This window comes from Triturus cristatus, chromosome 7, assembly GCF_964204655.1.
Source record: "Triturus cristatus chromosome 7, aTriCri1.1, whole genome shotgun sequence".
In the NCBI taxonomy this organism is placed as follows: domain Eukaryota; kingdom Metazoa; phylum Chordata; class Amphibia; order Caudata; family Salamandridae; genus Triturus; species Triturus cristatus.
In genome coordinates this window covers 1,725,285,396-1,725,309,643 of record NC_140590.1, presented here as the reverse complement: position 1 = coordinate 1,725,309,643, position 24,248 = coordinate 1,725,285,396, and the positions used below count along the sequence as shown (strand labels likewise).

General features: G+C 43.7%; 1 protein-coding gene across 1 annotated transcript in view; it reads left to right on the top strand.

Annotated features, from left to right (window-relative positions):
- The window catches only part of LOC146812902 (alpha-2-macroglobulin-like), a 237,564-nt gene that overhangs the window by 40,854 nt on the left and 172,462 nt on the right, over window positions 1-24,248 (top strand). Inside the window, exon 7 of the mRNA XM_085619972.1 lies at window positions 2,663-2,747. Within this exon, the coding sequence (XP_085476098.1) occupies window positions 2,663-2,747 (85 nt within the window). The remainder of the gene's footprint in view (window positions 1-2,662; window positions 2,748-24,248) is intronic.

Sequence of the window (24,248 nt, the reverse complement as noted above, 5' to 3'; positions counted from 1 at the left end):
CTGAACATCAGTCATAGGATGCTGAAGAAGTGACAGGACAGCACAAATACCCCATAGCGCATCAATGGAGTGGGGGGAGGGATTCATTGAGCGATTGCAGGCCTACATAAAAAATGACAAGCTTCCTGAGTGCTCGCACTGCGACAACAACTAGAAACACAAAAAAGACCTGAATTTACACAGGGTCAAGTGCGGGTGCCCAGAAGAAGCGATTGAGGACTTTTTCTTGCACACCGTAGTTATGGATTGGATAAGGTGGTTGACTGCCATGGAGGCGGAAGAACAGGGGCAGCTCTCGGAACTCATATGCTCAGTATCCTTTAACATTCTTCTCTCTTCCTTCTCTTCCCTCCTAGGGCGAATGTGAGCGCCCTCCCACCAGTGACTGACTAGTCTTGGTTTATATACGAGAGGACAGGTGTAGCAATTCATAACTGTTATCTTATTATCGTGTCAGGTATATGTTTTCTTTTATTGTTTAATGTATTTTTCAACAATAACAGCATCCATGATTTCTGAAGAAACTATGATAGTACCTGAATGTAAACCTATGAAAAGGCATTGTACTACTTGGAACATTGTTAGTCTGTAGCTTAATATATGTTGGTTTGCACTGAGAAGTGTTATTACCTCCACTGACTTTCTGTCCATTCTGATGCTAATAATTAATTATGATTAAAAAGGCATGCTGAGATTTGATGAAAGTGGTAATAGAACATTAAGCTGCACAGGCATATGAGACATGCAGTAACAGACTACTAATGTACTTAGGAATGAGAGGAGGGTAGTAAGGTAACACTAGGTTACAAAGAAATACAAGGAATGCAGAAAAAGAACACAAAGGTATGTTTGAGTATGAGTCCAGAAAGAAAATGCAAATGTACAAGTATATGGAAATGGGAGCAGTATAGAAAGAGAAGACTAAGATACTTAGGAATTGAAGGACTGTACATAGAGAGCACTCAGGTACATAAAAATGTAAGGATCACAGAAAGTGAACCCCAAGGTCCAAAGGAATAGGAGGTGCTCAGAAAGAGAAGAGTAATGTACAAAGAAATAGGAGAAGTGCAGAAAGAGAACAATAGGGTCTAACTGGATGGTAAAAAGTACAGAACAACAAAAGTAAGTTACATAGGTTTGGGAAGAGTGCAGAAGAAGAATACTAACTCCGGTACATAAGAATCTAAGGATGGCAGAAAGAGAACAATATGGAGAAGTGTACAAAAAGAACACTAAGATACAAGAGAATGGGGCAGTGCAGAAAGAGAACACTACCATACATAGAAATTGGAGAAGTGCAGAAAGAGAACACTAAGGTACATGGAAACAACCAGAGAAGTGTAGAAAGGGAAAAATAAGGTACATGAAAACTTAAGCAACGCAGAAGAGAATACTAACATGTATAGAAATAGGTGTCGAATGGAAAGAGTACACTAAGGTACAAAGAAATAGGGGGAGTGCAGAAAGAGGACACTACAATACATAGGAAGTGAAGGAGTGCAGAAGCAGAAAGAGAACACTGCGGTATATAGAAAATTAAGGAACACACAAAGACAACACTAAGATGTATAGAAATGGGAGAAGCGCAGAAAGAGAACAGTAAGGTGTATAAGAAAGTGAAGAGAACAGAATGAGAACAGTAAGGTACAAAGGTATAGGATGAGTGCAGAAAGAGAACTCTAAGGTACATAGAAATAAGAGGAGTGCAGAATGAGGAAATTATAGTACATAGAAATAGGAGGAGTGCAGAAAGAAAACACTAAGGGCCTCAATTACGAATGTTTGATGCACAGCAACGCAGCAGGCCTTCCTGCTGCGCTGCCATGCATTAAAAGAAAAGGGCAGGAATGCGCTGTATCTACAAGATACGGTGCATTCCTGTCCTTCTCCCCCTGAGCCAGCGTGTAAACCGCAGCTATGCGCCAACGCAGACACCCTTGCATCATGTTGCAAGGATGCCTGCATTGTGAGGAGGATTGTTTTTGTGCAGGAAGGGGCACTTTCCTGCACAAAAACAACAATTGATAGCATTTTCCTCTTTTCTATGCATGCTGCAAAATGTAAAAGTGCCGCTAGGGCCTCATAAATAAGGCGCTAAGGTGTGTTGAAATAAGAGGAGTGCAGAAAGAGAACACTAAGTTTTATTTGCGTAGACGGAATGCAGAAAGAGAGCACTTAGTTGTACAGAAATTAGAGAAGTAAAGGAAAAGTACACTACGATACATTGGAGGAAGACTGCAGAAAGTGAACACTAAGGTGTATAGAAATGAGAGGACTGCAGAAAGAGAACAGTATAGTAAAATAGAATGGGAGGAGTGCAGAAAGAGAACACTAAGGTGTATAGAAATAAGAGAAGTGTAGAAAGAGAACACTACGGTACAATGGAATAGGAGGAGTGCAGAAAGAGTAGGGAATATAGGAGTGGGAGAGTAATCATAAGAATGGATGAGAATGTAGGAATGAGGGAAGTGAAGAGGAGCACACTACTTTATACTGTAGTTGGATGAACGCTACAAGAACACTGGAGTACACAGAGGAGGAAACTCAGTTTGAGTGCACTGAGGAGAACAGGGGCAGTGCTCAGTTCATTCATTGATGTACATGTCTTCCTTTTAGAAGCCTCACCAGCTGCACTGACACTTACATCTCTTTAACATTTCAGTTTTACCAAAATTCGAAGTCATTGTCAAGATGCCCAAGTCCATCACCATAATGGATGAGCAATTGGAAGTGACTGTCTGCGCCAAGTGAGTGCTTTACAGTTTGTACAGTGATTTACAGTTTTGTAACATATGTAAAGGGCCATGAAGTGCAGCTTGAGCATCCTCAACCAGTAGACTTCCTTATCCACAGAATGAATATAGTGTAGACTGATGTCATGGACTTTCATCCCTGCCTAATGACTGAACTGCACAGGGGATGAGGGTGGAGCACCTATAGAATCTTTGGGAGAGCTTTGTATTTACAGCCATGCCATCCAAAAACAGTCTCTGAAAAGATCACCAACAGAGGTTAGAACACCATTTTTTTCCACACTGTAAGAAATTGGGTTACCGGATGAGGTAGTGAATTTCTACTCAAGCAGCAACAAAAATTCTTGTCAGGGTGAAACACAAGCAAACACCAAATTAACCTGTGCTCAACCCTCTGGTTGCCTGGCACAAAAGCAGTCAGGATTAATTTAGAGGCTCTGGGCCCGATTCACAGAACTAACTTAAGACAAAATCCTAAACTTACTACCATTTTCGTATTCACAGAAGGCACTTACTCATTTTGGTATTCACAGAAGACACTTACTCACTTCGGTATTCACAGAAGTTAAGAGTCCTAACTTTAGGACTCCTAAATGCCTTCTGTGAATACCGAAAGTCTTAAAATTAGGATTTTTCGCAGTTTAGGAGTCCTAAAGATAGGACTCCTAACTTTACTACTACTAAACTGAGAAAAATCCTAATTTTAAGGCTTTCGGTATTCGCAGAAGGCATTTAGGAGTCCTAAAGTTAGGAGTCCTAACTATACTACTACTAAACTGAGAAAAATCCTAATTTTAAGGCTTTCGGTATTCACAGAAGGCATTTAGGAGTCCTAAAGTTAGGACTCCTAACTTCTGTGAATACGAAAATGAGTAAGTGCCTTCTGTGAATACCAAAATGAGTAAGTGCCTTCTGTGAATACCAAAATAGTAGTAAATTTAGGATTTTGTCTTAAGTTAGTTCTGTGAATCGGGCCCAATGTATACAGTATTTCTGCAGCCCTTCAAACAGTAAAAAAGTGACAACACACCACAAGAAGAATGCCACATCAATTTAGAAAAATAGAGTACATTTTAATCAATTATGTGACACTAAAATGAGAACAATCCAATCAGAAGAACCACAGATATGAAATTCCAAAGATTTAAGGTAGGTATAGTGCCTAGAAGCAAAAAAGCACTACTTGTGGTTATCTGGTCGGGCAAGACCGGGTAAAAGTCCATTCAGACTGACTGCGATGAAGTGTGGGCCAGATACAGAGACACGGTAGCTCCAGCTAAAAAAAGTTATCTTCTCAAGTCCAGCGGGAAGTTGCCAGTTCGCAGGGCAGGAGCCTGCCCAGAGCAGAGAGAGTATTTATATAGCTCATTGAGCAGGCATAGACATTGTTAAACAGTTGTTGCTGTAGTGTGAACATCCCGTTGATGGCTGTTTCTGAAGCTTTGTATTCATGATGCTGTAGGGTGAAGTACAGGTCTCACATTGCCAGTTGTCTCTGGTGATCACTATAGAGTGAAGTCAGGTTCACCGGAGCTTCAAGTTGGCAGGCAAAAAGATCTTGGTACGAACTGGCCTATTTGCAGTCGGGAAGAGCCCAAAATGTCAGGATTTTTCCCATTCTTTCAGTTGGAGTTTGCCTGATGCCACACAAAGGGTCCAAGACCTGAGGGGAACCATTTGGGGATCAAGAACTCACCCGAGCAGAGGTCAGCAGAGCTCAAGCAGGTCCAGTTGCTGGGCCAGGCAGCAGGTCTACTGGGCAGATGCAAGGAGGCTTCTGGAGCTTGTTATTTCCCTGTAGCTCTAATAGGAGGTCAGTCAGCTCACTCTTGGGGTCACCTCAGCCTACAATGAAGAGTGCAAGTCCAGTCTTCCTTTTCAACAAGCAGGGCAGGCCTCAAGCAGCAGGGCAGCAGGGTATCCTTCTTCTGTAGTATTCACAAGACCAGGAGTATACTGTAGAGTTGGGTCAGAGGATCCACTATTTTTACCTTGTGTCCACTTTGAAGTGGGCGAAGCTGCTACAGACGTGTCTGGAATTTCCTACCCTGACCCCAGCTTGTCTGGAGGCACAAAAGACTAGTGTAAAACCCTTTGGGTCTTTTTACAAGCCTGGTGCGCTGCCAATGCATCACTTTTTGGGGCGCAGCACAATTGGCTTCCCCATATTTACACAGCCATGTAAAGTCACCCTGCGTGTCTGGTGATGGCCTTGTAAATATGTTTCCCTTTCACGCATAACTCTGCCTGAAAGGCGCATTCCATGGGTGTTGCTGTGGGTGTTCCCACAAAAAATCCATGGAACATGAAGCATTCCCAGATGTGTCAGAATCCTATGCCTCCCCAGGGAAGGCGTTAGGTGGTACTATGAGGAGAAATACTTTTATTTCTCCTTGTTTTTTCCTCTTTCTAAAGAAAGGCTAAAATGCCTTTAATGATTGTTTTTGTGCAGGAAGGTGTCCCTTCCTGCACAAAAACAATCATTCCCTCAGCGCAGACACTCTTGCAAAATGACACAAGGGTGTCTGCGTTGGCGCACAGCTGCTGTTTGTGTGCCGGCCCAAGGGAGATGGATAGGAATGCATCATTTCTTGTAGATAAATCACATTCCTGCCCTTTTATTTTGACACATGGCAGTGCAGCAGGAAAGCTTTCTGTGCTGCAGTGTGTCAATGTATTGTAAATGAGGCGCTTTGTGAGTGTGCTGTGTGGTAGGTTACAGCTCCGCCCCCCATCAATTCAGAGATGGCCCATTCTGCTAACATCAATTACCCCTCTGTCACACTGTCTGGGACTACTACACATAGACCAATTTCCAGATGTACCTAATCATGTGACCCAGGATACAGGCTGCAGGCACCAACTAGTTGGGAAAGAAAATGCCAACTTCCTAAAAGGAAATTTTTCGGAATTGTGACTTAAAATTCAACTTTACCATTAAAGAGGGAATTACAGTTCTTTGGAGACCAAACTCGATTTTCTACTTGCTCCCATTTGAAATTCATCACATAATAAATGTAATAAGGTAACCTAGTATTATCCAATCGTAGATGTAGACCTGGCAGTAGTAAAACAATAGTTTTTCACTACCAGGCCATGTAAAAGTCAAAAGTACATGTCCAACATTTTAAATACACTTCTCCCTGCCCTATGGGCTTATTAAGTCCTACCCTAGTGATAACTTATAGGTATTAAAAAGGAAGATTTATGCCCAAGCAAAGGTTTAAATTTCCATGTCGAAATGGCAGCCTAAAACTGCACACACAGACTTCAATGGCAAGGCTGCAATATATTTTAAAAGGCTACTTATGTGGGTGGCACTCCTAGTGCTGCAGGCCCACTAGTAGCCTTTATTTTGTAGGCCCTGCGAACCTGTAATACCACTTTATTGGGGATTTAGAAGAAATGAAATGTGCCAAATGGGTGTAAGCCAATTTCACTGTGCGGAGAGAGCACAATCACCTTAGCACGGGACAGCAGTATTAAAGTGTGTAGAGTTCTCAAAGCCAACAAATACAAGCCCAGAAAACAGGAGGGTGATCTCAAATCCTTTGGGAAGTGCAACACATACCCATTGAGTGGCTGGCTTCTCTTTAAGTTTTTCCATTCTTAGGATGACAGAAAAATGTTGGTCCCCATACTAATTCAACGTTTACTTCTCTATGGAGTGTAACTTCTAGAGGGTCGAGGGGGGATTTTCCATGCCCATAGTCTCCTCCCTCCTACAAATGAAGTACCTCCAAGAAGTGAGAGCTGGTTTTATTCACTACTCTGTCTGTCCATGGCCTCTCTGTAAGAGGATTGTCATGAGGAAATGGGGGATCAGTCTCCTTGCAGTCTTTCTATTTTTTGGCTGCCATCTAGATGTGAGATGAGATTCAGCTTTTATCCCTGCATACCTGTGTTAGCTTTCCTACGAGTATGTAATAAGTATTGGCTGCATCGTGTGGAGTCCTCGTGCCCTATGAGTAATTGACATCTCTGTATGGAGGGACTTTCTCTAGAAGGGAGGCTTAACCTTGTGCGTTCAGTTACACACTAGCATCTATTCCAACAGCTTAATGATTTTCTTTTCTAAAATACCAAATATACACCTCCTCACATATTTTACACCTTCTGACTATGGTCTGACGTCCAAGTACTGTGGGCTGGATGTATCAAACTATTTTTCTGCTGCAAAAATTCCAATTCAGAGTTAGCAATTGCAAAAGGTTCTTAGCTATGTTCAATGCCTTTTAGGAGAAGGACTGTAATACCGATTTGCTACTTAGAAGGGGTGTGCTTTGCGCATCCCTTCCAAATACCAAATTGTTACCAGATATATCAATGGGTTCCAACCATATTACCAGCTGTGACGGCTGGTGGATTTTAAATGTGGTGGGATGGAAATTATATACCGGAGTATAATGTGCGAGCACAGCGAGCAAGGACTAACAAGCATTTGCAATGCAATTGGCCTCGCATTTGGGAACCTATATGTTTTTAGCTATGCAGCACATTAGCCTGTGTGCTGAACATCTACTGTTCTTTAAAATGGAGGGAGAGTGAGCACCAAACTGCGTGTCACGCCAGGTATGGGAACACATGGAGAGAAATATTGCCTTTCAGCGGGAAATGGTATTGTCCAAAGCTCTGTTTTTAATATAAAATCAGGCCTTCGGTGGTCATATCACTGAAAATACAAGATTAGAAAAAATATTTTTGTATACAGTTGCTCGTGGAAGAAAATTTCTATGGACTGGAATCTAGAGCATGCTTAAGTTATTCTGGTATTTTAATGACCTCTGCTGGTCGTTTTCTTTCAAGACAAATAGAGGCAGTTGAACGGAAAAGAAAGCCCTTAAGCGGAAGCAGACACGTCCTAGGGCTGATCTCTAGAACCCACATAGTACATACACATATAAGTACATAATAAGTATATACTAAAGTATATACAAGAGGTCTCAAACGCTCGACCTAAACACACAAAGGGGAAAGAAAGAGGATGAGAAAGACTTAATTACCGTCACAAAGGGAGACAACAGGAACCAGATAGAGCAGAGCTTTGGACACCGGTACTCATTGTTTGACAAATTAAGCTCTGACGCATCTGAAGAATACTTTTCCTTTGGCGATGCACACAGCACTCATCGCACTGTGGCGCAGTGCTTTCCTATTCACATTCCACTCGCAGGCTCCCGCACCCCGTGTGTTGAAGTGCTTCGGGCTTGAGCTCTGACCAACTTGCTCCTTTAATGGACTGTAATGGAAGTGAAGTTCCTTGTGCGCTGCAGGGCTCGGGGTTTACTTCTCCGGTGTCCCAGTGGGAGAAACACCGAGCAGCTGAAGCACGAGGCATTAAACGTGGAAATTACCCGAGAGCATATCTGCCAAGGTTTTAGATTGCTATGTGTGACATTTTCATAATTTCTGTGTAATTATGAGTGCCATTAGAACCACTATGGGTGACACTCTTCTCGCCAGCAAATTCAACCAATAAAAGATGAGGGAAACATAAATATCAGATATCTGACCCATTTGAGCAACGAGAAACTCTAAGATCTTAAAACTGCTGCAAATTCATGAGGTGCCTGAGTCATAATTACAACTAAATTATCAGAATATCATACATAGCAATCTGAAACCTTGGCAGATATGAAAGAGGGCGAGCATAACTTCACATGACATAGCATTGAAGACCATGCCCATACTTCTGTCCTTTACACCACGTCTTGTTTACTTCAATATTTCATAAAGGTGATAGGAAGTATGTGTTTTATTCTATTGCTATTTTATTGCTTCTCTTGTACAATGCTGATCATATGATAAACTTGTTGATTTTGGTTGGCATAATGTATTGTCTAATAAGAATAAAAAGGCAGAAGCAATACCAATTAGACAAAAAGAAAAGAAAAGGAGAATGGTAAATCAAGGTGAATAAAACAAATCACTTTTACCAGGTGGTGTTTGATGTCCTAGACGAGGCCATGCACAAAATTAATGTGATGGGAAAAGGTTTTTCACTTGGAGTGGGGTGAACTAAGTCAGTAAAGCTGTCACTGCAGGGGCCACCTTATTCAAAGGGTGAATGCTGTAAGCTGGAAAGTAAGACTTGTGAAGTGACTACTAATATTAGCCTCAGATGTCACCACTAGGAAAAAAAAAGCAGACAGCTAGAAAGCAGGTCACATGGCTCCGCTGAGAATTAACACTAAAAGGAGCAAGGACTTGTGTTTATACTGCAGAACCACCAAATAGGATGTGAGAGGCCCTAACACAGAGCCCAGCTGCCTCGGGCCTGTAGCGTACATTAATCAGAGTCAGCTGACTCGCGGACTCCAGCTGGCGCAGTTATCAGTGTCATGACAGCATGGTGCTGGGCACGCCTCAGGAGAGGCTGGGAGATACACACAGCGGTCACAGCAGGCTGTATTATTTCAAAATGTAACACCAGTGAAGTGAGCAGTCCAGGGGTCTGGCTCACCACAGCTACACAATTCACTTACTTGAACGAGTCAATAAACTTAGAGAACTGCATGTACTCTGTAGCAAAGAGAAACCTTTTAAGTCATTTTTAAAACATACTTACTGCACATTTGCTATGCCGTGGGTTTTGGAATAAGCTGCGCATGGTTCACCCTGAAGCAGAGCCTCTCTTCCTCCTGCAGAGTACATCTTCTTGCTCACGCTGTGACCTATTCTATTCTATTCTATTGTTTTGGTAGAGCGCAACAGCTGCCCCAGCAATGAGGCGTCCCGGCGCTAGAAACCCAGATCCAAGTCTGAGAGGAGAGTAGGACTAGGGGGGTTACAGGCAAGGGAATAGAAACGTTTTCACAGCTTTCCGGAAAGCTGGTAGGCTGTCTATAGAACGGATATGTTGTGGCAGGTCATTCCACAGCTTGGCTCCGAGGAACCTAAAGGAGCGGCCGCCCATGCGGCTGAGTTTTATTCGAGGAACGCAAAGAAGATTTCGGTTGGAAGATCTGAGGGTCCGTGCCGGGACGTAGGGAGTGAGGAGGGGTTGAAGCAAGGGAGGGGTGTTGAGTCTGAGAATTTTGAAGGACCTGAGAAATGTCTGGGAGCCCCAAGAGATTGTTACATACAGGAGACTGGTCAGGCCAGGAGAGGTAGGGGACACGTTTGTACTCAACAAGGACTGTTCGAGTACTTAAATCTCAGATTTTTTTTCAATGAAATCCCGGATGTTTGTTTGCCAGTGTAAAAACACTTAAGCCGCTCTTTTTAACGAATGGATAAACCTTTCCTCTTGAATCAATATCGTGATCGGAACAAGAGGACAATACTCCCTGGGGCGCACATTTGAAAATGTCGGAAATCAGTTATTAAATGTGTTGGATTGCTGAATTTTACTTAGCCCAGGTATATGGAAATAGAGAATTTTCATATTCTGCAGCGTACATTGAAATGATGGTTCTGAGATGGACAGTTTGATTGTCTTGAAAATGAATTGCTGCGAAGTCATTTTGTTTGGAGCTCTGCTGCTCTCTTGTGGGCTCTGTCGGCACTGACATTGGCGCAGTAAATAAGGGAAAGCATACATTTTCTTTCGTCTAATTGCTGAACTGCGGATATTGTCTCATCTACAGGGTAGGTTATGTAATGTCGTGACCCTAAAGCACTGCGTAAAACAAATTAGAGTAATACCAACAAGCATTGGCAATGCAAGAGGACTCGCATTTGCCCGAGACCTATTGCATTGCAAATAGCAATGCGTGCGGGCGACGTGGCACGAGGGGGGACGGCGGAGAGGAGGCATCGGACTGCGGGAGTGGGGGAACAGGAAGAAAGTAGTCTGTGCTGTGAAGCGGCCGGTAGCCATGGAAGGACACAAATGAGTGACATGACTGTTATGGGGACGGACTAAAAAGCTTATAACCAATCGGAAGGCAGCATTTAGAGCCTAAGCCAATGAAGAAGATGGGCTGGAGAGGGGGCGGAGCTTCCACAAAACTTCCACTCTATAGTGTATACTGCATGCCTCACAAAGTGATTGCAATGCATTTGCGCTGCAACGCTAGGTAAGACCTAAGAAGAAGAAAGTAGTCTGTGCTGTGAAGGGGCCAGTATCTGTGGAAGGACACAAATGACTGACATGGCTGCTTTGGGGAGGGACTAATACGCTTAAAACTAATTGGAAGGCAGCATCAAGAACCTAAGCCAATGAAGAAGATGGGCCGGAGAGTGGGCGGAGCTTCCACAAAGCTTCCACACTATAGTGTATACTGCATGCCTTGCAAAGCGTTTGCAGCGCATTAGCGCTGCAACGCTAGGCGAGACCTAAAAAAGGAGGGTACGTGGGATTCTCTCACAGCAAGAACATTTTTTGAAAAATGTATTCAAATGGTGGATATTACAGTCAGTCATTGAAAACTTTGCACTTCTGTGAAAGGCAAAGAACAGCACAGTATGCAGTGTTTTCACCTAGACATAACCGCACATGTAGGTATCCATAGACATAACAACAGTAAGATCTGTGTACAAAACATATATTTGTGTACGATAGGTTCAGTGCCTAATTTGTAAAAATGTAGGTGCCATTAGGAGGCCATTGGAGCTTGCACCACACATTACGCCAACCAGCACTTCCAAAGACAGCACCAATACAACTTCTAACCATCACACTGCTACAATAGTGACAAAATAGACGATTGCAGGCCCACAAACCTATAAGAATGGCTTGGACATCGGCATTAGGCATTTTTACTATATATTGACTTAACAAACAAATGTTGTTGTGCTCACCTCTAATTAGATCAACAGCATCACCATGTGGCAGACAGTCATAAGTGCCAGTGCTGAGCACCGGAAACCACTAGCTCAAATTAAGTATTGGTTACATTCTGCTAGCATTTGCTTGTTGCAGTTCTGTTGCTTGTTTCAGCCTTTTGGCTACTAAAAAAAGACTAAGGCCAAAGCAGAGAAGCAAACATCCTTCATATTAAGTAGATACCCTAGTAAAAGAGGCTGCTTACCCACAGCAATGCCTACATATTGCTGTCCTGATATATTGTACAATTCATCCTCTGCATTTACCACCGACATACTCAGTGTCTGCTAAGATTGGCATTATAAGTGCCAAGGTTCTCGATTCTTGCAGAAGCTACCTAGGCATTACCTGCTGTTGTGCTGATTTTCCTTTAATTCACCTTTTGATCTGTGTATGTTTGCTCTCGTTGTCCACTAATGCCACACACTGCTCACATGAAAAATATTTCTGTAAACTTGCACACATACATCTCTATGAAAAGCGGCTGATGTTGCTTTTGTGTTGCAGTTGTCTCTAACAATGCAACACACCTCAAGACCAGAGACTTGTTTTTCAGAAGCTCATAAGAAGCCACTTCTACATCCACTACTGGTGCAGCTACTGCACCTTTTGTGATTGATTGAAAAGCCTTCATCGCATGGATAAGAAGTTAAGCCATTACATAGAGAGTGTAGAAACTATTGAATTTTAGTTTTTTTGCTTTGATGCAACAATGCATTTTTTGATTCCTGTGTTTTTTTTTTGCTATGCGTTGTAATTTTGTATTAGAAGAATAAACATGTTTCTCCATATACCTAACAGTATCCCCCCACCTGGGTCTGAAATTTTTCTTTGAAGGTTGTACTACTGAACATCGACCCAAACAATATTGTGGTACAAGTATTGAGGGGCAAAATATCTAAAGGCAAGTGCATATAGGGAAGTATAGATTTAATATCCTTAACTCCACATACACATACTTTGAAGATATATGTACCACGTAGGTATATACATGTGGCATTAGGTATTGAAAATCTCGACTTACCCGTCGATATTTTATTTTCAATATTCTTTCCTCGATATTGTGTTCCCTTGACATTGTGGTTTCAATATTCAGGGGGCACATCTTTTTTGAAAGCTAGTCCGAATGGCTTTTTAACCCCTTGGATGCTCATGACGGAGCGGTTCCGTCATGAGCATCAGTTGGGCTGTGCTCATGACGGAACCGCTCCGTCATGAGGACAGCCCCTGGGGGAAGCGCTGGCGCTCCCCCCCTGGGGCATCGATCGTGCCCCCACAGACGGGGATGGCAGCGGAAGAGTTTCCGCTGCCACCCCCGAGCCCCCCCACGCTTCCTGGTGACGTCAGCGCGCACAGCGCACGCCGGCGTCATCAGGAAGTGCTCGGACGCCTGGAAGCCATTTGCTTCCAGGCGTCCACAGAGGCAGGGTGAGTGTTGTTTGCTCCGGTGGGGCGGCGGGGGCCTTTTAGAGTGTATTGAGGCATCGGGGGAGAGGAAAGAGTATTTCCTCTCCCCTGATGTCTCAATACAGGGCATTCCTGCTCCACGATCGCGCACAGCGTCGCGATCGTGGAGCAGGGATGCCCCACTAGACACCAGGGATGTGTGTTTTTTTTATTTTGGAAGCGACCCCTTGGGTAAGGGTCGCTTCCTGGGGCCATATATTATTTGAAGACTTTAGGTGTTTTTTTCCCGCCGTTTCTGCTCCCAGGGGGGGGGGGCAGAAAAGCCCACTAGACACCAGGGATATAAGTATTATTGTAGGAAGCGACCCCTTGGGCAAGGGTCGCTTCCTTGGGCCCCTAAATTTTTGGAAGACTTTTCTGCCCCCTCTGGAGGCAGATCGGTGTCATTTTTTTGCCGTTTCTGCTCCCAGGGGGGGGGGGGCAGAAAAGCCCACTAGACACCAGGGATCTAATTATTATTGTAGGAAGCGACCCCTTGGGCAAGGGTCGCTTCCTTGGGCCCCTAAATTTTTGGAAGACTTTTCTGCCCCCTCTGGGGGCAGATCGGTGTCATTTTTTTGCCATTTCTGCTCCCAGGGGGGGGGGGGCAGAAAAGCCCACTAGACACCAGGGATCTAATTATTATTGTAGGAAGCGACCCCTTGGGCAAGGGTCGCTTCCTTTGGCCCACAAATTATTTGAAGACTTTTCTGCCCCCTCTGGGGGCAGATCGGTGTTATTTTTTTGCCGTTTCTGCTCCCAGGGGGGGGGGCAGAAAAGCCCACTAGACACCAGGGATCTAATTATTATTGTAGGAAGTGACCCCTTGGGCAAGGGTCGCTTCCTTGGGCCCCTAATTTATTTGTAGACTTTTCTGCCCCCTCTGGGGGCAGATCGGTTTTATTTTTTCGCCGTTTCTGCTCCCGGGGGGGCAGAAAAGCCCACTAGACACCAGGGAATTAGTTCAATTAAAAATAGAAGTGACCCCTCGCTTCCAGGGTGCAATTTGTTTTCTGCCCCACCTGGCACACAACCCGATTGACCATTTGGGTAGTGACATAGCATGTTATAATTTTTATTGTTATATTTTTTGTGAATTGCAATTGTAATGTTTTTTTTTTTTTACTTTTTTGTTCTAGGTGAAGGCTTTTCCTCTTTTCACGTTGCCGTTTTGTGACTGGTGATTCTGCTGTTTGTGTAGTTTGGTAAGAGACTTTTTTTGTACAATGTAAATGTGTTTGATTTCTCTGCCTGTTTTTTTTTTGCAAATGGTGTAATAATAGCAGTATGTTTGGTTTTTGAGTGTCAAAAATGTTTTGCATTGGTGCTCGATGTGTATTTTGTTGTCTTGTGAGTAATTTGTTTTTTTTTCTTCTTTCTAGTTTGATATTGTTGGTTTTTGCTGTGTCACTGCAGAGTTGGTTTCTGGTGAGTGCAGCTGTCTCTTGTAATTGGATTGTATAGTTTTTGAGTACATTGATCTTTGTGATAAAGGTACACATTTCTTTACTTACTTGGTTTGCACATTGTTGGTTGTTGTTGACTTGTTTGTGCAGTCTTCTATCTTAGTAAGTATAATGGCTAGCCGCAGGATTACTGCTCAGCAGGTTGTTGGTTTGCTGTTTGAGTCTTCCTCTGACCATGGTTCAGAGACTGACTCTGCATCTGAGGGAGAGGAGGCAGGGGACGATTCTGGCAGTGAGTTTTCTCTCCGTATGGGGTCATCGGATGATGAAGATACTCTTAGTGCGGATGAAGTGCCTGTGTTAGAGAAGGAGACTGATATGCCGATAGTGCGGCAAGAGGCATCTGGGCTGCAGCCTGGGGCTGCAAGGCTTCCCGTTGGTGTATTGCGGCAAGAGGCTTCTGGGCTGCAGCCTGCGGCTGCAAGGCTTCCCGTTGGTGTAGTGCGGCAAGAGGCTTCTGGGCTGCAGCCTGCGGCTGCAAGGCTTCCCGTTGGTGTAGTGCGGCAAGAGGCATCTGGGCTGCAGGCTGGGGCTGCAAGGCTTCCCGTTGAAAGTGATGACCTCTGGGTTGCCCCTGGCATGGTGCAGCCGGCATTGCCAGAGTTTACTGGTGTTCCAGGGTCTAGAGTGAATACTGAAAACTTTTTGCCGGTACATTTTTTTCAGTTGTTTATGGACGATGTGTTTTTGGCAGAGATTGTTGAGCAGACTAATTTGTATGGCGAACAGTTTTTGAGGGACAACAGTGCCAGTCTTAAGCCATACTCTAGAGCTACCCGGTGGACTCCCACAAATGTTGAAGAGATGAAGAAGTTCTTGGGTTTAACTTTTTTGATGGGCTTGCTAAAGAAGCCATCAATGTCTTCATATTGGTCTAGCAGTCCCTTGATGGCAACGTCTATTTTTCCGGCAGTCATGACTCGTGACAGGTATTTGCTTCTGCTTCGGATGATGCATTTTGTTGATAATGGTTTAGCGTTGCCATGAGATCACCCTGACTGTGACCGTCTTTTTAAGATTAGGCCTGTCCTTGATCACTTTGTTGATCGATTTTCTGAGATTTATGCCCATGGGAAAGAAATTGCAGTGGATGAGTCTTTGGTGTTGTTCAAGGGCCGCTTGGTTTTTAGGCAATACATTCCTAGTAAGAGGGCACGCTATGGAATAAAGCTGTATATGCTGTGTGACAGTAGGACTGGATATGTCTCTAATTTCAGGGTTTACACCGGTAAGGAATCTAGGATTAACCCCCCTGCTTGTCCGTCCACTTTTGGAGTGACTGAGAAAATTGTTTGGGAACTTGGTAGAGGATTTTTTAACAAAGGCCACCATTTATATGTAGATAACTTCTACACTGGTGTGCGGTTGTTCAGGGAATTGGCCAAAGTGGACACTCTTGCTTGTGGCACAATCCGCTCTAACCGTAAAGGTTTCCCGAAAGAACTGGTTTGTCAAAAGCTTGGGCGGGGACAGTGCAGTGCGTTGCGTTGCCAGGAGCTTCTTGCTGTGAAGTTTACAGACAGGAGAGATGTCTACATGCTGACTACCATCCATGATGAAAGCACTGCACCTGTGACTGTTTGGGGTCAGGTCGCTGAAGCGCGCAAACCTGTGTGCATTTTAGACTATAATATGCACATGGGTGGTGTTGACAGAGTAGATCAGAGGTTGGAACCTTACAATGCTCTTCGTAAGGCTTACATTTGGTACAAGAAGTTGGCTATCCATCTTTTCCACTTGGCAATGTTTAATGCTTTTGTTGGGTTCCAGGATTCTTGCCCTGAGTCAAAGATGACTTTTGCTAAGTCAACAAGCAGGGCAGGCCTCAAGCAGCAGGGCAGCAGGGTGTCCTTCTTCTGTAGTATTCACAAGACCAGGAGTATACTGTAGAGTTGGGTCAGAGGATCCACTATTTTTACCTTGTGTCCACTTTGAAGTGGGCGAAGCTGCTACAGACGTGTCTGGAATTTCCCACCCTGACCCCAGCTTGTCTGGAGGCACAAAAGACTAGTGTAAAACCCTTTGGGTCTTTTTACAAGCCTGGTGTGCTGCCAATGCATCACTTTTTGGGGCGCAGCACAATTGGCTTCCCCATATTTACACAGCCATGTAAAGTCACCCTGCGTGTCTGGTGATGGCCTTGTAAATATGTTTCCCTTTCACGCATAACTCTGCCTGAAAGGCGCATTCCATGGGTGTTGCTGTGGGTGTTCCCACAAAAAATCCATGGAACATGAAGCATTCCCAGATGTGTCAGAATCCTATGCCTCCCCAGGGAAGGCGTTAGGTGGTACTATGAGGAGAAATACTTTTATTTCTCCTTGTTTTTTCCTCTTTCTAAAGAAAGGCTAAAATGCCTTTAATGATTGTTTTTGTGCAGGAAGGTGTCCCTTCCTGCACAAAAACAATCATTCCCTCAGCGCAGACACTCTTGCAAAATGACACAAGGGTGTCTGCGTTGGCGCACAGCTGCTGTTTGTGTGCCGGCCCAAGGGAGATGGATAGGAATGCATCATTTCTTGTAGATAAATCACATTCCTGCCCTTTTATTTTGACACATGGCAGTGCAGCAGGAAAGCTTTCTGTGCTGCAGTGTGTCAATGTATTGTAAATGAGGCGCTTTGTGAGTGTGCTGTGTGGTAGGTTACAGCTCCGCCCCCCATCAATTCAGAGATGGCCCATTCTGCTAACATCAATTACCCCTCTGTCACACTGTCTGGGACTACTACACATAGACCAATTTCCAGATATACCTAATCATGTGACCCAGGATACAGGCTGCAGGCACCAACTAGTTGGGAAAGAAAATGCCAACTTCCTAAAAGGAAATTTTTCGGAATTGTGACTTAAAATTCAACTTTACCATTAAAGAGGGAATTACAGTTCTTTGGAGACCAAACTCGATTTTCTACTTGCTCCCATTTGAAATTCATCACATAATAAATGTAATAAGGTAACCTAGTATTATCCAATCGTAGATGTAGACCTGGCAGTAGTAAAACAATAGTTTTTCACTACCAGGCCATGTAAAAGTCAAAAGTACATGTCCAACATTTTAAATACACTTCTCCCTGCCCTATGGGCTTATTCAGGCCTACCCTAGTGATAACTTATAGGTATTAAAAAGGAAGATTTATGCCCAAGCAAAGGTTTAAATTTCCATGTCGAAATGGCAGCCTAAAACTGCACACACAGACTTCAATGGCAAGGCTGCAATATATTTTAAAAGGCTACTTATGTGGGTGGCACTCTTAGTGCTGCAGGCCCACTAGTAGCCTTTATTTTGTAGGCCCTGCGAACCTGTAATACCACTTTATTGGGGATTTAGAAGAAATGAAATGTGCCAAATGGGTGTAAGCCAATTTCACTGTGCGGAGAGAGCACAATCACCTTAGCACGGGACAGCAGTATTAAAGTGTGTAGAGTTCTCAAAGCCAACAAATACAAGCCCAGAAAACAGGAGGGTGATCTCAAATCCTTTGGGAAGTGCAACACATACCCATTGAGTGGCTGGCTTCTCTTTAAGTTTTTCCATTCTTAGGATGACAGAAAAATGTTGGTCCCCATACTAATTCAACGTTTACTTCTCTATGGAGTGTAACTTCTAGAGGGTCGAGGGGGGATTTTCCATGCCCATAGTCTCCTCCCTCCTACAAATGAAGTACCTCCAAGAAGTGTGAGCTGGTTTTATTAACTACTCTGTCTGTCCATGGCCTCTCTGTAAGAGGATTGTCATGAGGAAATGGGGGATCAGTCTCCTTGCAGTCTTTCTATTTTTTGGCTGCCATCTAGATGTGAGATGAGATTCAGCTTTTATCCCTGCATACCTGTGTTAGCTTTCCTACGAGTATGTAATAAGTATTGGCTGCATCGTGTGGAGTCCTCGTGCCCTATGAGTAATTGACATCTCTGTATGGAGGGACTTTCTCTAGAAGGGAGGCTTAACCTTGTGCGTTCAGTTACACACTAGCATCTATTCCAACAGCTTAATGATTTTCTTTTCTAAAATACCAAATATACACCTCCTCACATATTTTACACCTTCTGACTATGGTCTGACGTCCAAGTACTGTGGGCTGGATGTATCAAACAATTTTGCTGCTGCAAACATTCCAATTCAGAGTTAGCAATTGCAAAACGTTCTTAGCTATGTTCAATGCCTTTTAGGAGTAGGACTGTAATACCGATTTGCTACTTAGAAGGGGTGTGCTTTGCGCATCCCTTCCAAATACCAAATTGTTACCAGATATATCAATGGGTTCCAACCATATTACCAGCTGTGACGGCTGGTGGATTTTAAATGTGGTGGGATGGAAATTATATACCGGAGTATAATGTGCGAGCACAGCGAGCAAGGACTAACAAGCATTTGCAGTGCAATTGGCCTCGCATTTGGGAACCTATATGTTTTTAGCTATGCAGCACATTAGCCTGTGTGCTGAACATCTACTGTTCTTTAAAATGGAGGGAGAGTGAGCACCAAACTGCGTGTCACGCCAGGTATGGGAACACATGGAGAGAAATATTGCCTTTCAGCGGGAAATGGTACAGTCCAAAGCTCTGTTTTTAATATAAAATCAGGCCTTCGGTGGTCATATCACTGAAAATACAAGATTAGAAAAAATATTTTTGTATACAGTTGCTCGTGGAAGAAAATTTCTATGGACTGGAATCTAGAGCATGCTTAAGTTATTCTGGTATTTTAATGACCTCTGCTGGTCGTTTTCTTTCAAGACAAATAGAGGCAGTTGAACGGAAAAGAAAGCCCTTAAGCGGAAGCAGACACGTCCTAGGGCTGATCTCTAGAACCCACATAGTACATACACATATAAGTATATAATAAGTATATACTAAAGTATATACAAGAGGTCTCAAACGCTCGACCTAAACACACAAAGGGGAAAGAAAGAGGATGAGAAAGACTTAATTACCGTCACAAAGGGAGACAGCAGGAACCAGATAGAGCAGAGCTTTGGACACCGGTACTCATTATTTGACAAATTAAGCTCTGACGCATCTGAAGAATACTTTTCCTTTGCCGATGCACACAGCACTCATCCCACTGTGGCGCAGTGCTTTCCTATTCACATTCCACTCGCAGGCTCCCGCACCCCGTGTGTTGAAGTGCTTCGGGCTTGAGATCTGACCAACTTGCTCCTTTAATGGACTGTAATGGAAGTGAAGTTCCTTGTGCGCTGCAGGGCTCGGGGTTTACTTCTCCGGTGTCCCAGTGGGAGAAACACCGAGCAGCTGAAGCACGAGGCATTAAACGTGGAAATTACCCGAGAGCATATCTGCCAAGATTTTAGATTGCTATGTGTGACATTTTCATAATTTCTGTGTAATTATGAGTGCCATTAGAACCACTATGAGTGACACTCTTCTCGCCAGCAAATTCAACCAATAAAAGATGAGGGAAACATAAATATCAGATATCTGACCCATTTGAGCAACGAGAAACTCTAAGATCTTAAAACTGCTGCAAATTCATGAGGTGCCTGAGTCATAATTACAACTAAATTATCAGAATATCATACATAGCAATCTGAAACCTTGGCAGATATGAAAGAGGGCGAGCATCACTTCACATGACATAGCATTGAAGACCATGCCCATACTTCTGTCCTTTACACCACGTCTTGTTTACTTCAATATTTCATAAAGGTTATAGGAAGTATGTGTTTTATTCTATTGCTATTTTATTGCTTCTCTTGTACAATGCTGATCATATGATAAACTTGTTGATTTTAGTTGGCATAATGTATTGTCTAATATGAATAAAAAGGCAGAAGCAATACCAATTAGACAAAAAGAAAAGAAAAGGAGAATGGTAAATCAAGGTGAATAAAACAAATCACTTTTACCAGGTGGTGTTTGATGTCCTAGATGAGGCCATGCACAAAATTAATGTGATGGGAAAAGGTTTTTCACTTGGAGTGGGGTGAACTAAGTCAGTAAAGCTGTCACTGCAGGGGCCACCTTATTCAAAGGGTGAATGCTGTAAGCTGGAAAGTAAGACTTGTGAAGTGACTACTAATATTAGCCTCAGATGTCACCACTAGGAAAAAAAAAGCAGACAGCTAGAAAGCAGGTCACATGGCTCCGCTGAGAATTAACACTAAAAGGAGCAAGGACTTGTGTTTATACTGCAGAACCACCAAATAGGATGTGAGAGGCCCTAACACAGAGCCCAGCTGCCTCGGGCCTGTAGCGTACATTAATCAGAGTCAGCTGACTCGCGGACTCCAGCTGGCGCAGTTATCAGTGTCATGACAGCATGGTGCTGGGCACGCCTCAGGAGAGGCTGGGAGATACACACAGCGGTCACAGCAGGCTGTATTATTTCAAAATGTAACACCAGTGAAGTGAGCAGTCCAGGGGTCTGGCTCACCACAGCTACACAATTCACTTACTTGAACGAGTCAATAAACTTAGAGAACTGCATGTACTCTGTAGCAAAGAGAAACCTTTTAAGTCATTTTTAAAACATACTTACTGCACATTTGCTATGCCGTGGGTTTTGGAACAAGCTGCGCACGGTTCACCCTGAAGCAGAGCCTCTCTTCCTCCTGCAGAGTACATCTTCTTGCTCACGCTGTGACCTGAGAAATGTCTGGGAGCCCCAAGAGATTGTTACATACAGGAGACTGGTCAGGCCAGGAGAGGTAGGGGACACGTTTGTACTCAACAAGGACTGTTCGAGTACTTAAATCTCAGATTTTATTTCAATGAAATCCCGGATGTTTGTTTGCCAGTGTAAAAACACTTAAGCCGCTCTTTTTAACGAATGGATAAACCTTTCCTCTTGAATCAATATCGTGATCGGAACAAGAGGACAATACTCCCTGGGGCGCACATTTGAAAATGTCGGAAATCAGTTATTAAATGTGTTGGATTGCTGAATTTTACTTAGCCCACGTATATGGAAATAGAGAATTTTCATATTCTGCAGCGTACATTGAAATGATGGTTCTGAGATGGACAGTTTGATTGTCTTGAAAATGAATTGCTGCGAAGTCATTTTGTTTGGAGCTCTGCTGCTCTCTTGTGGGCTCTGTCGGCACTGACATTGGCGCAGTAAATAAGGGAAAGCATACATTTTCTTTCGTCTAATTGCTGAACTGCGGATATTGTCTCATCTACAGGGTAGGTTATGTAATGTCGTGACCCTAAAGCACTGCGTAAAACAAATTAGAGTAATACCAACAAGCATTGGCAATGCAAGAGGACTCGCATTTGCCCGAGACCTATTGCATTGCAAATAGCAATGCGTGCGGGCGACGTGGCACGAGGGGGGACGGCGGAGAGGAGGCATCGGACTGCGGGAGTGGGGGAACAGGAAGAAAGTAGTCTGTGCTGTGAAGCGGCCAGTAGCCATGGAAGGACACAAATGAGTGACATGACTGTTATGGGGACGGACTAAAAAGCTTATAACCAATCGGAAGGCAACATTTAGAGCCTAAGCCAATGAAGAAGATGGGCTGGAGAGGGGGCGGAGCTTCCACAAAACTTCCACTCTATAGTGTATACTTCATGCCTCACAAAGTGATTGCAATGCATTTGCGCTGCAACGCTAGGTGAGACCTAAGAAGAAGAAAGTAGTCTGTGCTGTGAAGGGGCCAGTATCTGTGGAAGGACACAAATGACTGACATGGCTGCTTTGGGGAGGGACTAATAAGCTTAAAACTAATTGGAAGGCAGCATCAAGAACCTAAGCCAATAAAGAAGATGGGCCGGAGAGTGGGCGGAGCTTCCACAAAGCTTCCACACTATAGTGTATACTGCATGCCTTGCAAAGCGTTTGCAGCGCATTAGCGCTGCAACGCTAGGCGAGACCTAAAAAAAGGAGGGTACGTGGGATTCTCTCACAGCAAGAACATTTTTTGAAAAATGTATTCAAATGGTGGATATTACAGTCAGTCATTGAAAACTTTGCACTTCTGTGAAAGGCAAAGAACAGCACAGTATGCAGTGTTTTCACCTAGACATAACCGCACATGTAGGTATCCATAGACATAACAACAGTAAGATCTGTGTACAAAACATATATTTGTGTACGATAGGTTCAGTGCCTAATTTGTAAAAATGTAGGTGCCATTAGGAGGCCATTGGAGCTTGCACCACACATTACGCCAACCAGCACTTCCAAAGACAGCACCAATACAACTTCTAACCATCACACTGCTACAATAGTGACAAAATAGACGATTGCAGGCCCACAAACCTATAAGAATGGCTTGGACATCGGCATTAGGCATTTTTACTATATATTGACTTAACAAACAAATGTTGTTGTGCTCACCTCTAATTAGATCAACAGCATCACCATGTGGCAGACAGTCATAAGTGCCAGTGCTGAGCACCGGAAACCACTAGCTCAAATTAAGTATTGGTTACATTCTGCTAGCATTTGCTTGTTGCAGTTCTGTTGCTTGTTTCAGCCTTTTGGCTACTCAAAACAGACTAAGGCCAAAGCAGAGAAGCAAACATCCTTCATATTAAGTAGATACCCTAGTAAAAGAGGCTGCTTACCCACAGCAATGCCTACATATTGCTGTCCTGATATATTGTACAATTCATCCTCTGCATTTACCACCGACATACTCAGTGTCTGCTAAGATTGGCATTATAAGTGCCAAGGTTCTCGATTCTTGCAGAAGCTACCTAGGCATTACCTGCTGTTGTGCTGATTTTCCTTTAATTCACCTTTTGATCTGTGTATGTTTGCTCTCGTTGTCCACTAATGCCACACACTGCTCACATGAAAAATATTTCTGTAAACTTGCACACATACATGTCTATGAAAAGCGGCTGATGTTGCTTTTGTGTTGCAGTTGTCTCTAACAATGCAACACACCTCAAGACCAGAGACTTGTTTTTCAGAAGCTCATAAGAAGCCACTTCTACATCCACTACTGGTGCAGCTACTGCACCTTTTGTGATTGATTGAAAAGCCTTCATCGCATGGATAAGAAGTTAAGCCATTACATAGAGAGTGTAGAAGCTATTGAATTTTAGTTTTTTTGCTTTGATGCAACAATGCATTTTTTGATTCCTGTGTTTTTTTTTTGCTATGCGTTGTAATTTTGTATTAGAAGAATAAACATGTTTCTCCATATACCTAACAGTATCCCCCCACCTGGGTCTGAAATTTTTCTTTGAAGGTTGTACTACTGAACATCGACCCAAACAATATTGTGGTACAAGTATTGAGGGGCAAACTATCTAAAGGCAAGTGCATATAGGGAAGTATAGATTTAATATCCTTAACTCCACATACACATACTTTGAAGATATATGTACCACGTAGGTATATACATGTGGCATTAGGTATTGAAAATCTCGACTTACCCGTCGATATGTTATTTTCAATATTCTTTCCTCGATATTGTGTTCCCTTGACATTGTGGTTTCAATATTCAGGGGGCACATCTTTTTTGAAAGCTAGTCCGAATGGCTTTTTAACCCCTTGGATGCTCATGACGGAGCGGTTCCGTCATGAGCATCAGTTGGGCTGTGCTCATGACGGAACCGCTCCGTCATGAGGACAGCCCCTGGGGGAAGCGCTGGCGCTCTCCCCCTGGGGCATCGATCGTGCCCCCACAGACGGGGATGGCAGCGGAAGAGTTTCCGCTGCCACCCCCGAGCCCCCCACGCTTCCTGGTGACGTCAGCGCGCACAGCGCACGCCGGCGTCATCAGGAAGTGCTCGGACGCCTGGAAGCCATTTGCTTCCAGGCGTCCACAGAGGCAGGGTGAGTGTTGTTTGCTCCGGTGGGGCGGCGGGGGCCTTTTAGAGTGTATTGAGGCATCG